General features: G+C 32.9%; 1 protein-coding gene across 2 annotated transcripts in view; it reads right to left on the reverse strand.

Annotated features, from left to right (window-relative positions):
* Positions 1 to 210: 210 nt before the first annotated feature.
* The window catches only part of paplna (papilin a, proteoglycan-like sulfated glycoprotein), a 54,407-nt gene continuing 36,483 nt past the window's right edge, over positions 211 to 18,134 (reverse strand). Inside the window, exons 25-28 of one of the 2 annotated variants that reach the window (XM_077621497.1) lie at positions 3,750 to 3,859; positions 2,708 to 2,852; positions 2,481 to 2,600; positions 211 to 1,151 (exon numbers count right to left, since the gene is read on the reverse strand). In XM_077621497.1, coding sequence (XP_077477623.1) covers positions 1,038 to 1,151; positions 2,481 to 2,600; positions 2,708 to 2,852; positions 3,750 to 3,859 — 489 coding nt within the window. In that variant the 3' untranslated portion in view covers positions 211 to 1,037. Of the gene's footprint in view, positions 1,152 to 2,480; positions 2,601 to 2,707; positions 2,853 to 3,749; positions 3,860 to 18,134 lie in introns of those variants that run through there. The other variant, XR_013305295.1, reaches the window with a different exon arrangement.

Raw genomic sequence — 18,134 nt, forward strand, 5'->3', positions numbered from 1 at the left:
TTGAAACATGTTTGGATCTATGAGTAGTTTGTAGAAATATAATATTGTCATGCTCTATTTAATTTTAAATTCTTTCCTATTAGAATATTAATTCATGGTTGGATCATCATATTTTAACAAGTTGGATAGTGGTTCACATAACCCCAAATTCTCATTCTTATTGGATTATTAATATTATAATCTGCTCTTTCAATTACCAACCAAGTCGTGTTGTGATTCAAACTTTTTTTATTGGACTTTTTGGTATTTGCTAATGTAGTAAATACACACAAATTAAATTAAATATCACTATTCCCACTCTGAATTTGTATTTTTAAATAACCCTTTACTCCCCCAAAGTCTGCGTTACTTTTGCTTAACTTTTCAATTTTTCCTCATCACTCTTTGGACTGTTATAAAAAATAATCCACTATCCTATGATGCAACCACGGCTCGTGTCGCCATTTTGGAGACAGTGGACCATCTGTTGACCATCAAAAAATACCTTTTTGGGAATTTTAAAACCATTTCAAAAATAAGACGTATATATCTGCTGTCGAAATGTCATCTGGCGATGAATGTGATCCATAATTTCCATCGTGAATGTGCCGTCAAGGCAGCTTTTGGGCCGGCCGTCAGGATCGAAGAGCATGGAGCACCTTCAGATGATTCCCACCGACGAGGACGGCAAGTGGGACAGGATGCTGGACAATATCTTGAAGTCGGCTGACACCATCCTGTGGGGCACCTCGCCCGCCACCGCCACTGCCACCACCAGCGCCACCACCAGCGCCACCACCGCCGCCGCCGGGCCAACGCTGGGCCCCCCGATCCTCAAAGAAGAGCCCCAACCTTTACCCACGACTCCTCCTGCCGCCGAACCCCAAGTGGTGAAGGACCTGCTGCCCGTGGCCAGTGGTGGAGAGCCACCGATGGAAGGGGAGCCCCCGGAGGCGGAGGATGAACTGGCCAACGTTCTGGACGATTTCTGGTTGCCCGACTACCTGGGAGGACAGCCGGGATCCGTCAATACCAAAGACGAGGTAAGTCGGAATGAGTTAAAACGTAGCGCAGAATAGCTTCATGTCGTGGTACGCCGTTTTTTTTCTTCTTCTTAGGAGAACAACGCCATGGGGATGCCAATGCGCGACGGTGTGAACGATCCTCTCCGTCTGTAAGTGACATTTCATTTTATTTAATGGTCATTCCGGAAAGGAAAAGTCTGTCAAAACAACATTTTGGATATAGTTCTCAGTTCTTGTCCTTCTATAAAGGATGAGATGGTGGGAAAAACGGTGTGGGAAGCTTTAAAAAAAATGTTGGTATGTTGCATATATGCCATAGCAGGGGTGGCGAACACGTGGCTCTCGGGCCGCATGCGGCTCTTTGTTTCTTATGTTTTGTGTATATACTGTGGTTCTTTGCCTCGTTTCAGGTTTCTCTTATTTTTATTCTCTCTTAAAACACTCGTAAAGTTTAATCTCATCAGGGCTCATTAAAACAAGTAACTTATATTTCAAAAATAATTTGTCGTGTCGTAATGTGTGGCTCTTTAACTCTCACAGTTTAAAATTTTGGCTCTTTGTGTTTAACTTGTTCGCCACCCCTGGTGTGTACGTGTGTGGGTGTGTGTGGGTGTGTGTATGTGTGTGTGTGTGTATGTGTGTGTGTGTTTCTATAGTAATGGTGAGCAGTGCTGTAGTTTTACTAGTGTTTTTGCGCATTGTGGTCCACTTTAAAATCCATTCGCTGCCTTTTATTGAATTGAATTGAATGCTTTTATTGTCATTTTACAACTATAATGAGATTTAAAGCTTCACCACAAAGTGCACAAATAACAACAAACAAATAAATAATCAATAAACAATAAATGGTCAATGAATAATAAATAGGTAGTCAACAACATAAGTGGGGAAGTGAACAAATAACAACAACAAGACACAAACAAATGAACAGATAAATAATTAATACATTATAATCATTAAATAAGTAGTCAATGTAGATATAGTCTACATTAATAAGTGGTCACATAAACAAGTCAATACAAAAGTGACTACAGTGTAGAATTTACACTGTACGTAGTCACTTTTATATCGACTTGTTTATGTGACCACTTATTCATGACTGTATAAGTCCAAAATAGCTTATCGGTTTACTGGGGAAGTTGGCAGCCAAAGTGTAGTGTGTGTGTGTTTCTAAAGTAATGGTGAGTCATGCTGTATTTTGACTAGTTTGGACACCAAAGTGTGCTTTTTGCGGATTGTGGTCCACTTTAAAACTCATTTGTTGCCATTTCTACAGTGTAGGAGCCACTTAGGTTATACGTTTACCGAGAAAGTTGGAATTTTAAAGTGTAGAGTGTGTGTTTTTGTACAGTCATGGTGAGGTGATGTGTGGAGCGTCATCTGACGCCATTGAACCGAAATCAGATCCCTTAGTGAGCATGTAAGTATAGAAAAGCACCACCAACAAAAAAAGATCGGAATCTGCAGTACTCTTACCAACCACACGTTTGTGTTTGTAGCGACAGCAGCGACGGCAGCAGCAGCAGCCACTGTTACGGCCACGGGTTGCCAGATTCGGATCGTCCGTACGTGAAGAAGCCGCCCAACGCCTTCATGCTGTTCCGCAAAGAGCAGAGCCCCAACGTGGTGGCCCAGTTCAACATCACCAACTCGGCCGTGGTCAATAAAATCCTGGGAAAGATGGTAAAAAAAAAAAAAACTACCGGGAACGCCGGGCTCCGCCCACCAGAGCTCTGACTTGTGTCCATTTCCACAGTGGAAGTCGCTGCCCAAGAAGCTTCAGGCCAAGTACTACCAGCAAGCCGAAGAGCACAAAGTCCTGCACAGCATGCAGCATCCCGAATGGTCCTGCACGGAAAACTACGTAAGAAGTAGGACTAGGAACGGGAGAAAATTTCCACTAGTTCTTTACGTAACCTGGGAGCTTTTTTTTCATATTTCAGAGGAGCCGCTAGGCAAAAAAACAGTCGTACCTCTACTTACAAAATTATGATTTTTTCGTAACGTAAATATTTTGGTAAGTAGAACAGTACTTTATATGTAAATTCCGTAATTCGTTCCGCGGTCCTCAAAAAAGTAGCAACTCAACCCTTTAAAAATAGACAGAAAATTATTTATTAATGTAATTAAATCAATAACGAGCATGCCAAAACTTGTTCTATACTTACGAAATTATTATTTTTTCATAAGGTGAATATTTTGGTAAGTAGAACAGTACTTTATATGTAAATTCTGTAATTCGTTCCGCGCGGTCCTCAAAAAAGTGCAACTCAACCCTTTAAAAATGATTACAGTGTCCAATTTTGGATGAAAGATGCCAGAAACAGACAGAAAATTATAAGAAAATTATTTGTTAATGTAATTAAATCAATAACGAGCATGCCAAAACTTGTTTTACAGTAATACAGTACAGTAAATAAAGAAGCTCAGGAGTCGTTGCTTCCGCTTTAATAGCTTAGCAATGCACGCAAGTGGGTTACGGATTATATTTTATTGCTTTGAAATATCCGCCAACCGCACGCCACTTTTCTGTTTTTACATTTTTACATGGGCCCATTTCATTGGCTCCATTAATTTTAAATAAAGATCACCGTGACGACAAACGGCGCTCAAAAGAGTTATGTTCTGAGAACCTCCGACCGGAAGCAAAGCAAGCCGAGATAATGTTAGCAGGACAATTTCAAAATAAAATAACAGGAAATGTATTTACATTCAGAGGGATTTCGTAACCTGAAAAGTTGGTACCTGTAGGCATTCGTAAGTAGAGGCACGACTCGTAAGTAGAGGCACGGCCATATTCCAAATTTGGCATGCATGAATTTATGGCCACTGACCACTAGATGGCGACTGCAGACCTGAGTGGGAGAGAACAGGCAAGGCATGACGTCATGATGTAAACAAACGATTTTAATTTACTTAAGACAATTTAAAACTTTTTTTTAAGGTTACCTGGATTAAAATAGCAACGATACATTGGATTACATATTCTTAAAAGTGGTAGAGCTTTGGAAGAAACTATATTTTCCCTAAAATTTTTGAAAATGTTAGAAAATAATTATGGGCCTCGTAATGATGAGTTAGAAAAGTAAACAAATTCAACCGGCAACATTTTCAATTGCTTCAATTGTGAATAAAAATGATCAGGAACAAATAGAAACCAAACCAAAACACATAAAAAGTCAACTTTTTGGTTATTAGAGAGGTTGAAATGAATAGAAAATATTGTCAGACAATGAAAAGGTTAGAAATGATAATTTTGATGAGTCAATGGTTGCCATTACTCAAAGGGATGCCAGATCTCACTTTTCCTGCGCTTCTAGTAACAAATAGCTTTACGATATATAATTGCAAGTAGTATTGGTCGGTATTTAGCTTAAATGGGAGGGTGCTCGCTTACCATGCGAGAAGATGTTGGATCAATTCCCGCATTTTCTAAGTTCATCAAAATGCAATTAAATGGTCATAAAAAAATCTTACTATTCATGTTCATTTTTTTAAAGAAAGCCTTACTATGTCGTTTTTGAGGGAAAAAGCCTTACTATCCATGGTTGTTTTTTAAAGAAAAAAAGCCTTACTATACATGGTCATTTTTTTGAAAAAAAAGCCTTACTATACTATGTTGTTGTTTTTTAAAAAAAAAAGCCTTACTATACGATATCGTTTTTTAAGAAAAAAAGCCTTACTATACTATGTCGTTTTTTACGAAAAAAGCCTTACTATACTATGTCGTTTTTTAATTTAAAAAAAGCCTTACTACTATGTCGTTATTTTAAATAAAAAAGCCTTACTATACTATGTCGTTTTTTAATTTAAAAAAAGCCTTACTACTATGTCGTTATTTTAAATAAAAAAGCCTTACTATACTATGTCGTTTTTTTAATAAAAGCCTTACTATACTATGTCGTTTTTTTATTTAAAAAAGCCTTACTATACTATGTCGTTTTTGAAGAAAAAAAGCCTTACTATACATGGTCGTTTTTTTTTAAAGCCTTACTATATTATGTCGTTTTTTACGAAAAAAGCCTTACTATACTATGTCGTTTTTGAAGAAAAAAAGCCTTACTATACATGGTCGTTTTTTTTTTAAAGCCTTACTATATTATGTCGTTTTTTACGAAAAAAGCCTTACTATACATGGTCGTTTTTTAAAATTATTTTTAAAAAGCCTTACTATACATGGTCATTTCCGGGGCCGTTTTTTTCTCCAGGCAACACGGGCGAACGCCTTGGGCGCAATCTTATCAGGGGGCGCCAAATTTTTAGAACGTGAACCTCCATTTTGCGTCGACGAGGCCGAGACGATTTAAGGAAACGTTACTGCTTTTTGTTTTGCTTTGTTTCAGGGCAAAAAGAGGAAGCGCGATCGCAGCAGACACCCCACCAGCGACTCCAGTAAATCACGTCGTCGCCGTTCCACGTCGGCCCCGTCCAACTCATGTCTTTCGATTTTTTTTGGCCCCTCCCCCAAAGAGTCCACCGAGGACCTGGCCTCCGCAGTGGAACGCCGCTGTCCCGCCATGAGCCAGGGCGCCGGCGGCGGCGAGGTGTCGTCGTCGTCGTCGTCGTCCCATCACTACCACCATAAGAACATGGTGGGGGACGCGCACGTGTACGCGCACACGCGCGGCTGTTGACGGCGCCTGGGATGGGGTACCCCGGCCGTAAGATGAGGTACCCCCAATATGAGGTCACCTATTTATGCTCCAATTTTCACTGACCAATTATTCCTGAAATAACGATCAGGAGGACGTGACGCAGAAGGCACGGCGACGAGTGGCGCCGCCGGCTGGAGGAGGACGACGGACGGTGAAGACGGACGGTGAAGACGGACGGTGAAGACGGACGGACACGAAGGACGCCGCGCCAGGAGAAAAACATGGCGACCTCTTGTTGGAAAGTAATGGAATTCCTACATGAATAAAAAGAGGCCACTCAAAATATGGAGTGGTTACCTGAATCAAGCTCCTGTCTATTCGGGGGTGCTGGAGCCTATCCCAGACAATCGCAGAAGGTGCAAATTTTCTTCATAATTTTTGAAAGCTTAGATCTGTTTTTTTATGTGTAATGAAAATAAGGCTTACTGAACATGGGAGCAATATCGTGGCCTAGAGGTTGAATCAGTGTGGTAAGGTGCGGGTTCGATTTCTCCGGATGGGTTTGTAAATAGTGGTGCCAATTGTCGCTTGACTCGGCATGCTGTTGTTTTTTAAACCTATACGTGGTCATTTAAAAAAAAGCCTTACTATACTTTTAAGAAAAAAAGCCTTGCTCTACTATGTTGTTTTTTTAATTTAAAAAAGCCTTACAATACTATGTCGTTTTTTACGAAAAAACCTTTACTATACTATGTCTTCTTACGAAAAAAAACCTTACTATACTGTCCTTTTTTTACGAAAAAAGCCTTACTATACTATGTCGTTTTTTACCAAAAAAGCCTTACTATACTATGTCGTTTTATAAGAAAAAAAGCTTTACTATACTATGTCGTTTTTTTTTATTTAAAAAGCCCCACTATCCTATGTCGTTTTTTACGAAAAAAGCCTTACTATACTATGTCGTTTTTTACCAAAAAAACCTTACTATACTGTCGTTTTTTACGAAAAAAGCCTTACTATACTATGTCGTTTTTTAATTTAAAAAGCCCCACTATCCTATGTCGTTTTTTATGAAAAAAGCCTTATTATACTATGTCCATTCAAAAAAAAACCTTACTATACTATGTCCTTTTTTACAACAAAAACCTTACCATATGTCGTTTTTTACGAAAAAAGCCTTACTATACTATGTCCTTTTTTACAACAAAAACCTTACCATATGTCTTTTTTTTACGAAAAAAGCCTTACTATACTATGAAGTTTTTTACAAAAACAGCCTTACTATACTATGTCGTTTTTTACAAACAAAAGCCTTACTATATTATGAAGTTTTTTACAAAAACAGCCTTACTATACTATGTCGTTTTTACGAAAAAAGCCTTACTATATTATGTCGTTTTTTACGAAAAAAGCCATACAATACTATGTCGTTTTTTACGAGAAAAAAGCCTTACTATACTATGTCATTTTTACGAAAAAAGCTATGTCCTTTTTTACGAAAAAAGCCTTACTATACTATGTCCTTTTTTACGAAAAAAGCCTTACTATACTATGTCGTTTTTTACGAAAAAAGCCTTACTATACTATGTCCTTTTTTACGAAAACAGCCTTACTATACTATGTCATTTTTTACGAAAACAGCCTTACTATACTATGTCGTTTTTACGAAAAAAAGCCTTACTATACTATGTCGTTTTTTAAAGAAAAAAGCCTTAATATACTATGTCGTTTTTTTAAGAAAAAAAACCTTCCTATACTATGTCGTTTTTTAAGAAAAAAGCCTTACTTTATATACTATGTCAGTTTTTACGAAAAAAAACCTTACTTTATATACTATGTAGTTTTTTACGAAAAAAGCCTTACTATACTATGTCGTTTTTTTAAGAAAAAAGCCTTACTATACTGTCGTTTTTTAAAGAAAAAAGCCTTAATATACTATGTCAATTTTTTAAGAAAAAAAGCCTTACTATACTATGTCGTTTTTTAAGAAAAAAAGCCTTACTTTATATACTATGTCGGTTTTTACGAAAAAAAAGCCTTACTTTATATACTATGTAGTTTTTTACGAAAAAAAGCCTTACTATACTATGTCGTTTTTTTAAGAAAAAAGCCTTACTATACTATGTCGTTTTTTAAGAAAAAAAGCCTTACTTTATATACTATGTCGGTTTTTACGGAAAAAAAAGCCTTACTTTATATACTATGTAGTTTTTTACGAAAAAAGCCATACTATACTATGTCGTTTTTTTAAGAAAAAAGCCTTACTATACTATGTCGTTTTTTAAAGAAAAAAGCCTTAATATACTATGTCGTTTTTTTAAGAAAAAAAGCCTTACTATACTATGTCGTTTTTTAAGAAAAAAAGCCTTACTTTATATACTATGTCGGTTTTTACGAAAAAAAAGCCTTACTTTATATACTATGTAGTTTTTTACGAAAAAAGCCTTACTATACTATGTCGTTTTTTTAAGAAAAAAGCCTTACTATACTATGTCGTTTTTTTAAGAAAAAAAACCTTCCTATACTATGTCGTTTTTTAAGAAAAAAAGCCTTACTTTATATACTATGTCAGTTTTTACGAAAAAAAACCTTACTTTATATACTATGTAGTTTTTTACGAAAAAAGCCTTAATATACTATGTCGTTTTTTTAAGAAAAAAAGCCTTACTATACTATGTCGTTTTTTAAGAAAAAAAGCCTTACTTTATATACTATGTCGGTTTTTACGAAAAAAAAGCCTTACTTTATATACTATGTAGTTTTTTACGAAAAAAAGCCTTACTATACTATGTCGTTTTTTTAAGAAAAAAGCCTTACTATACTATGTCGTTTTTTAAGAAAAAAAGCCTTACTTTATATACTATGTCGGTTTTTACGAAAAAAAAAAGCCTTACTTTATATACTATGTAGTTTTTTACGAAAAAAAGCCATACTATACTATGTCGTTTTTTTAAGAAAAAAGCCTTACTATACTATGTCGTTTTTTAAAGAAAAAAGCCTTACTATACTATGTCGTTTTTTTAAGAAAAAAAGCCTTACTTTATATACTATGTCGGTTTTTACGGAAAAAAAAGCCTTACTTTATATACTATGTAGTTTTTTACGAAAAAAAGCCATACTATACTATGTCGTTTTTTTAAGAAAAAAGCCTTACTATACTATGTCGTTTTTTAAAGAAAAAAGCCTTAATATACTATGTCGTTTTTTTAAGAAAAAAAGCCTTACTATACTATGTCGTTTTTTAAGAAAAAAAGCCTTACTTTATATACTATGTCGGTTTTTACGAAAAAAAAGCCTTACTTTATATACTATGTAGTTTTTTACGAAAAAAAGCCTTACTATACTATGTCGTTTTTTTAAGAAAAAAGCCTTACTATACTATGTCGTTTTTTAAGAAAAAAAGCCTTACTTTATATACTATGTCGGTTTTTACGAAAAAAAAAGCCTTACTTTATATACTATGTAGTTTTTTACGAAAAAAAGCCATACTATACTATGTCGTTTTTTTAAGAAAAAAGCCTTACTATACTATGTCGTTTTTTAAAGAAAAAAGCCTTAATATACTATGTCGTTTTTTTAAGAAAAAAAGCCTTACTATACTATGTCGTTTTTTAAGAAAAAAAGCCTTACTTTATATACTATGTCGGTTTTTACGAAAAAAAAAGCCTTACTTTATATACTATGTAGTTTTTTACGAAAAAAAGCCATACTATACTATGTCGTTTTTTTAAGAAAAAAGCCTTACTATACTATGTCGTTTTTTAAAGAAAAAAGCCTTAATATACTATGTAGTTTTTTACGAAAAAAGCCTTACTATACTATGTCGTTTTTTTAAGAAAAAAGCCTTACTATACTATGTCGTTTTTTAAAGAAAAAAAGCCTTAATATAGTATGTCGTTTTTTAAGAAAAAAAGCCTTACTATACTATGTTGTTTTTTTAAATAAAAAAGCCTTACTATACTGTGTCGTTTTTTTAAGAAAAAAGCCTTACTATACTATGTCGTTTTTTAAAGAAAAAAAGCCTTAATATAGTATGTCGTTTTTTAAGAAAAAAAGCCTTACTATACTATGTTGTTTTTTTAAATAAAAAAGCCTTACTATACTGTGTCGTTTTTTAAGAAAAAAGCCTTACTATACTATGTCGTTTTTTAAGAAAAAAGCCTTACTATACTATGTTGATTTTTTAAATTAAAAAGAGACTTACGATACTATGTCGTTTTTTTTTTTAAAGCCTTATTGTACTATGTCGTTTTTTACGAAAAAAAAGCCTTACAATACTATGTCGTTTTTTAAGAAAAAAAGCCTTACTATACTATGTCGTTTTTTACGAGAAAAGCCTTACTATGCTGTCGTTTTTTATGAAAAAAGCCTTATTATACTATGTCCTTGTTTACGAAAGAACCCTTACTACAGACGCTCCCCTACTTACGAACATTCAACTTACGAACAACGGTACATACGAACATGTCTGCAAATTGCGTTTAAGTCCAAAAATGTTCGCAAGTCCAATTTTGTATTTCGCCTTTTTCGGAGTAGTACTTCTTTCCGCCGCTCATACCGACGCCTGGCGCTGTGAGAGCTCAGCTCACCCAGCATCTACCTTCTTCGTTGCAGTGCGGAAGTGCGTGAATGTATCTCCAGTGTGCAAAGAACCTTTTTCATTTGTATCATGAAATATCTCATGCATCCAATATTGAATATGGTTGGTAAAAAGCTAAAGGCTTCTATTGAGGGAGTTGCAAGGAAGAGGCAAGCCATTTCATTTGAAACGAGTGGCAATAATAACGAAGCTTGATGCGGGTGAGAAAGTGGTGAGCGTTGCACACGAATACAACTTGAATCGTTCGACCGTCGGTACCATTTCTAAACAGAAAGATGGAGCAGCAGGACCCAAATATTGAACGTTGCACAAAGTTTGCAAATCAATTGAATGATGCCATACAGTGCTACCGCATCATTTATGAGGAAAAAAAGAAGAAAACTGTGCAATCGTCGTTAGATCGCTTCTTTCGGCCACTTTCTAATACATAAATCTATCTCTCTCTCTACAGTACTGTACATATTCTCTCCATTTTATTAAATGTTTTTTTCAGTACAAACCAATGCGTGTTACTTATACAAGCCTTAAACATACAAATGCACTTATATAAACCTTCAATATACTTATATCGGCCTTAAACATAAATTATAATACAAAATATAGCACTGAATCAACTTACAAACAAATTCAACTTATGAACAATCGCTCGGAACCAATTGCGTTCGTAGGTAGGGGAGCGTCTGTATATGTTTTGACGAAAGTTTGGCGACACTCTTTTTCCTTGTCGACGATAATGTCAAATATTTATTCATCTTATTAGTCGTGCTTCATAACTGAGCAAAGAATACCCCGAGATTTGGTACAAACGTAAAGCTGGCATGCAAAATGACTTGAATGGCTGGACATCGTAAGGCTTTTTCTTTTAAAAAAAGTGGTCTATGTAAAGTAAAGCTTTTATTTGTTTAAAAAATAAATACTATTTATATATAGTCAGGCTTTTTTCTTTAAAAATGACTATGTATATTAAGGGTTTTTATTAAAAAAATGACCATGTATAGTAAGGCTTTTTTATTTAAAAAAAACGACCATGTACAGTAAAGCGTTTTTCTTAAAAGACGACATAGTATAGTAAGGCTTTTTTTCTTAAAAAATGACATAGTATTGTAAGGCTTTTTTCTTTAAAAAAAACGACATAGTATTGTAAGGCTTTTTTTCGTAAAAAACGACATAGTATAGTAAGGCTTTTTTCTTAAAAAACAACATAGTATAGGCTTTTTTCTTTAAAGACGACATAGTATAGTAAGGCTTATTTTCTTTAAAAACGACACAGTATAGTAAGGCTTTTTTGTCTTTAAAAACGACATAGTATAGTAAGGCTTTTATTTACAAAAAAGACCATGTATAGTAAGGCTTTTTTCTTAAAAAATGACCATGTATAGTAAGGCTTTTTTGTTTAAAAAAGACCATGTATAGTAAGGCTTTTTTTTCTTAAAAAACGACATACTATAGTAAGGCTTTTTTTCCTAAAAAAACGACATAGTATAGCATGGCTTTTTTTCTTGAAAAACGACATAGTAGAGGAAGGCTTTTTCCCTGAAAACCGACATAGTATAGTATGGCTTTTCCCCCTAAAAAACAACATAGTATAGTATGGCTTTTTTTCCCAAAAAAAAAACGACATAGTATAGCATGGCTTTTTTCATGAAAAACGACATAGTAGAGGAAGGCTTTTTCCCTGAAAACCGACATAGTATAGTATGGCTTTTCCCCCTAAAAAACGACATAGTATAGTATGGCTTTTTTCCTTTAAAAAACGACATAGTATAGTAAGGCTTTTTTTCCTAAAAAACGACATAGTATAGCATGGCTTTTTTTCTTGAAAAACGACATAGTAGAGGAAGCCTTTTTTTCTTAAAAAACGATATTGTATAGTAAGGCTTCTTTTCTTAAAAAAAACGACATAGTATTGTAAGGCTTTTTTTCGTAAAAAACGACATAGTATAGTAAGGCTTTTTTCTTAAAAAACAACATAGTATAGGCTTTTTTCTTTAAAGACGACATAGTATAGTAAGCCTTATTTTCTTTAAAAACGACACAGTATAGTAAGGCTTTTTTGTCTTTAAAAACGACATAGTATAGTAAGGCTTTTTATTTACAAAAAAGACCATGTATAGTAAGGCTTTTTTCTTAAAAAATGACCATGTATAGTAAGGCTTTTTTGTTTAAAAAAGACCATGTATAGTAAGGCTTTTTTTCTTAAAAAACGACATAGTATAGTAAGGCTTTTTTTCTTAAAAAACGACATAGTATAGTAAGGCTTTTTTTCCTAAAAAAACGACATAGTATAGTATGGCTTTTTTCCTTTAAAAAACGACATAGTATAGTATGGCTTTTTTTCTTAAAAAACGACATAGTATAGTAAGGCTTTTTTTCCTAAAAAAACGACATAGTATAGTATGGCTTTTTTCCCCTAAAAAAACGATATAGTATAGCATGGCTTTTTTTCTTGAAAAACGACATAGTAGAGGAAGGCTTTTTCCCTAAAAAACGACATAGTATAGTATGGCTTTTCCCCCTAAAAAACGACATAGTATAGTATGGCTTTTTTCCCTTTAAAAAACGACATAGTATAGTATGGCTTTTTTTCTTAAAAAACGACATAGTATAGTAAGGCTTTTTTTCCTAAAAAAACGACATAGTATAGTATGGCTTTTTTCCCCTAAAAAAACGACATAGTATAGTATGGCTTTTTTTCTTAAAAAACGACATAGTATAGTAAGGCTTTTTTTTCTTAAAAAACGACATAGTATAGTAAGGCTTTTTTTCCTAAAAAAACGACATAGTATAGTATGGCTTTTTTCCCCTAAAAAAACGACATAGTATAGTATGGCTTTTTTCCTTTAAAAAACAACATAGTATAGTATGGCTTTTTTCCCCTAAAAAAACGACATAGTATAGTATGGCTTTTTTTCTTAAAAAACAACATAGTATAGTAAGGCTTTTTTTCTTAAAAAACGACATAGTATAGTAAGGCTTTTTTTCCTAAAAAAAACGACATAGTATAGTATGGCTTTTTTCCCCTAAAAAAACGACATAGTATAGTATGGCTTTTTTTCTTAAAAAACGACATAGTATAGTAAGGCTTTTTTTTCTTAAAAAACAACATAGTATAGTATGGCTTTTTTCCCCTAAAAAAACGATATAGTATAGCATGGCTTTTTTTCTTAAAAAACGACATAGTATAGTAAGGCTTTTTTTCTTAAAAAACGACATAGTATAGTATGGCTTTCCCCCCTAAAAAACGACATAGTATAGTATGGCTTTTTTCCTTTAAAAAACGACATAGTATAGTATGGCTTTTTTCCTTTAAAAAACGACATAGTATAGTATGGCTTTTTTCCTTTAAAAAACGACATAGTATAGTATGGCTTTTTTCCTTTAAAAAACGACATAGTATAGTATGGCTTTTTTTCTTAAAAAACGACATAGTATAGTAAGGCTTTTTTTCCTAAAAAAACGACATAGTATAGTATGGCTTTTTTCCCCTAAAAAAACGACATAGTATAGTATGGCTTTTTTTCTTAAAAAACAACATAGTATAGTAAGGCTTTTTTTCTTAAAAAACGACATAGTATAGTAAGGCTTTTTTTCCTAAAAAAACGACATAGTATAGTATGGCTTTTTTCCCCTAAAAAAACGATATAGTATAGCATGGCTTTTTTTCTTGAAAAACGACATAGTAGAGGAAGGCTTTTTCCCTAAAAAACGACATAGTATAGTATGGCTTTTCCCCCTAAAAAACGACATAGTATAGTAAGGCTTTTTTTCCTAAAAAAACGACATAGTATAGTATGGCTTTTTTCCCCTAAAAAAACGACATAGTATAGTATGGCTTTTTTCCTTTAAAAAACAACATAGTATAGTATGGCTTTTTTTCTTAAAAAACGACATAGTATAGTAAGGCTTTTTTTCTTAAAAAAACGACATAGTATAGTATGGCTTTCCCCCCTAAAAAACGACATAGTATAGTATGGCTTTTTTCCCCTAAAAAAACGACATAGTATAGTATGGCTTTTTTTCTTAAAAAACAACATAGTATAGTAAGGCTTTTTTTCTTAAAAAACGACATAGTATAGTAAGGCTTTTTTTCCTAAAAAAAACGACATAGTATAGTATGGCTTTTTTCCCCTAAAAAAACGACATAGTATAGTATGGCTTTTTTTCTTAAAAAACGACATAGTATAGTAAGGCTTTTTTTTCTTAAAAAACGACATAGTATAGTATGGCTTTTTTCCTTTAAAAAACAACATAGTATAGTATGGCTTTTTTTCTTAAAAAACGACATAGTATAGTAAGGCTTTTTTTCTTAAAAAACGACATAGTATAGTATGGCTTTCCCCCCTAAAAAACGACATAGTATAGTATGGCTTTTTTCCTTTAAAAAACGACATAGTATAGTATGGCTTTTTTCCTTTAAAAAACGACATAGTATAGTATGGCTTTTTTCCTTTAAAAAACGACATAGTATAGTATGGCTTTTTTTCTTAAAAAACGACATAGTATAGTAAGGCTTTTTTTCCTAAAAAAACGACATAGTATAGTATGGCTTTTTTCCCCTAAAAAAACGACATAGTATAGTATGGCTTTTTTTCTTAAAAAACGACATAGTATAGTAAGGCTTTTTTTCCTAAAAAAACGACATAGTATAGTATGGCTTTTTTCCCCTAAAAAAACGACATAGTATAGTATGGCTTTTTTTCTTAAAAAACGACATAGTATAGTAAGGCTTTTTTTCTTAAAAAACGACATAGTATAGTAAGGCTTTTTTTCCTAAAAATACGACAGAGTATAGTATGGCTTTTTTCCCCTAAAAAAACGACATAGTATAGTATGGCTTTTTTTCTTAAAAAACGACATAGTATAGTAAGGCTTTTTTTTCTTAAAAAACGACATAGTATAGTATGGCTTTTTTTCTTAAAAAACGACATAGTATAGTAAGGCTTTTTTTCTTAAAAAACGACATAGTAAAGTATGGCTTTCCCCCCTAAAAAACGACATAGTATAGTATGGCTTTTTTCCTTTAAAAAACGACATAGTATAGTATGGCTTTTTTCCTTTAAAAAACGACATAGTATAGTATGGCTTTTTTCCTTTAAAAAACGACATAGTATAGTATGGCTTTTTTTCTTAAAAAACGACATAGTATAGTAAGGCTTTTTTTCCTAAAAAAACGACATAGTATAGTATGGCTTTTTTCCCCTAAAAAAACGATATAGTATAGCATGGCTTTTTTTCTTGAAAAACGACATAGTAGAGGAAGGCTTTTTCCCTAAAAAACGACATAGTATAGTATGGCTTTTCCCCCTAAAAAACGACATAGTATAGTATGGCTTTTTTCCTTTAAAAAACGACATAGTATAGTATGGCTTTTTTCCTTTAAAAAACGACATAGTATAGTATGGCTTTTTTTCTTAAAAAACGACATAGTATAGTAAGGCTTTTTTTCCTAAAAAAACGACATAGTATAGTATGGCTTTTTTCCCCTAAAAAAACGACATAGTATAGTATGGCTTTTTTTCTTAAAAAACGACATAGTATAGTAAGGCTTTTTTTCCTAAAAAAACGACATAGTATAGTATGGCTTTTTTCCCCTAAAAAAACGATATAGTATAGCATGGCTTTTTTTCTTGAAAAACGACATAGTAGAGGAAGGCTTTTTCCCTAAAAAACGACATAGTATAGTATGGCTTTTCCCCCTAAAAAACGACATAGTATAGTATGGCTTTTTTCCTTTAAAAAACGACATAGTATAGTATGGCTTTTTTCCTTTAAAAAACGACATAGTATAGTATGGCTTTTTTTCTTAAAAAACGACATAGTATAGTAAGGCTTTTTTTCCTAAAAAAACGACATAGTATAGTATGGCTTTTTTCCCCTAAAAAAACGACATAGTATAGTATGGCTTTTTTTCTTAAAAAACGACATAGTATAGTAAGGCTTTTTTTTCTTAAAAAACGACATAGTATAGTAAGGCTTTTTTTCCTAAAAAAACGACATAGTATAGTATGGCTTTTTTCCCCTAAAAAAACGACATAGTATAGTATGGCTTTTTTCCTTTAAAAAACAACATAGTATAGTATGGCTTTTTTTCTTAAAAAACGACATAGTATAGTAAGGCTTTTTTTCTTAAAAAACGACATAGTATAGTATGGCTTTCCCCCCTAAAAAACGACATAGTATAGTATGGCTTTTTTCCCCTAAAAAAACGACATAGTATAGTATGGCTTTTTTTCTTAAAAAACAACATAGTATAGTAAGGCTTTTTTTCTTAAAAAACGACATAGTATAGTAAGGCTTTTTTTCCTAAAAAAAAACGACATAGTATAGTATGGCTTTTTTCCCCTAAAAAAACGACATAGTATAGTATGGCTTTTTTTCTTAAAAAACGACATAGTATAGTAAGGCTTTTTTTTCTTAAAAAACGACATAGTATAGTATGGCTTTTTTCCTTTAAAAAACAACATAGTATAGTATGGCTTTTTTTCTTAAAAAACGACATAGTATAGTAAGGCTTTTTTTCTTAAAAAACGACATAGTATAGTATGGCTTTCCCCCCTAAAAAACGACATAGTATAGTATGGCTTTTTTCCTTTAAAAAACGACATAGTATAGTATGGCTTTTTTCCTTTAAAAAACGACATAGTATAGTATGGCTTTTTTCCTTTAAAAAACGACATAGTATAGTATGGCTTTTTTTCTTAAAAAACGACATAGTATAGTAAGGCTTTTTTTCCTAAAAAAACGACATAGTATAGTATGGCTTTTTTCCCCTAAAAAAACGACATAGTATAGTATGGCTTTTTTTCTTAAAAAACGACATAGTATAGTAAGGCTTTTTTTCTTAAAAAACGACATAGTATAGTAAGGCTTTTTTTCCTAAAAAAGCGACATAGTATAGTATGGCTTTTTTCCCCTAAAAAAACGACATAGTATAGTATGGCTTTTTTTCTTAAAAAACGACATAGTATAGTAAGGCTTTTTTTCTTAAAAAACGACATAGTATAGTAAGGCTTTTTTTCCTAAAAAAACGACATAGTATAGTATGGCTTTCCCCCCCTAAAAAACGACATAGTATAGCATGGCTTTTTTTCTTGAAAAAAGACATAGTCGAGGAAGACTTTTTCCCTAAAAAACGACATAGTATAGTATGGCTTTCCCCCCTAAAAAACGACATAGTATAGTATGGCTTTTTTCCTTTAAAAAACGACATAGTATAGTATGGCTTTTTTCCTTTAAAAAACGACATAGTATAGTATGGCTTTTTTCCTTTAAAAAACGACATAGTATAGTATGGCTTTTTTTCTTAAAAAACGACATAGTATAGTAAGGCTTTTTTTCCTAAAAAAACGACATAGTATAGTATGGCTTTTTTCCCCTAAAAAAACAACATAGTATAGTATGGCTTTTTTTCTTAAAAAACAACATAGTATAGTAAGGCTTTTTTTCTTAAAAAACGACATAGTATAGTAAGGCTTTTTTTCCTAAAAAAACGACATAGTATAGTATGGCTTTCCCCCCTAAAAAACGACATAGTATAGTATGGCTTTTTTCCTTTAAAAAACGACATAGTATAGTATGGCTTTTTTCCTTTAAAAAACGACATAGTATAGTAAGGCTTTTTTTCCTAAAAAACGACATAGTATAGCATGGCTTTTTTTCTTGAAAAACGACATAGTATAGCATGGCTTTTTTTCTTGAAAAACGACATAGTAGAGGAAGCCTTTTTTTCTTAAAAAACGATATTGTATAGTAAGGCTTCTTTTCTTAAAAAACGACATAGTATAGTAAGGCTTTTTTTCTTTAAAAAATGACAGCAATTAAGGCTAAGAGAGTCGGAGAATAAATCTGACTTCTGATTCTTCACCTTCTAGTTGTTGCTGTGGTCCACTGGCAAAATCATTGGGTCAAAACATGAGGTGGGAATCAGGAGTGAGT

The sequence above is a fragment of the Stigmatopora argus genome, chromosome 15 (assembly GCF_051989625.1).
Source record: "Stigmatopora argus isolate UIUO_Sarg chromosome 15, RoL_Sarg_1.0, whole genome shotgun sequence".
In the NCBI taxonomy this organism is placed as follows: Eukaryota; Metazoa; Chordata; class Actinopteri; order Syngnathiformes; family Syngnathidae; genus Stigmatopora; species Stigmatopora argus.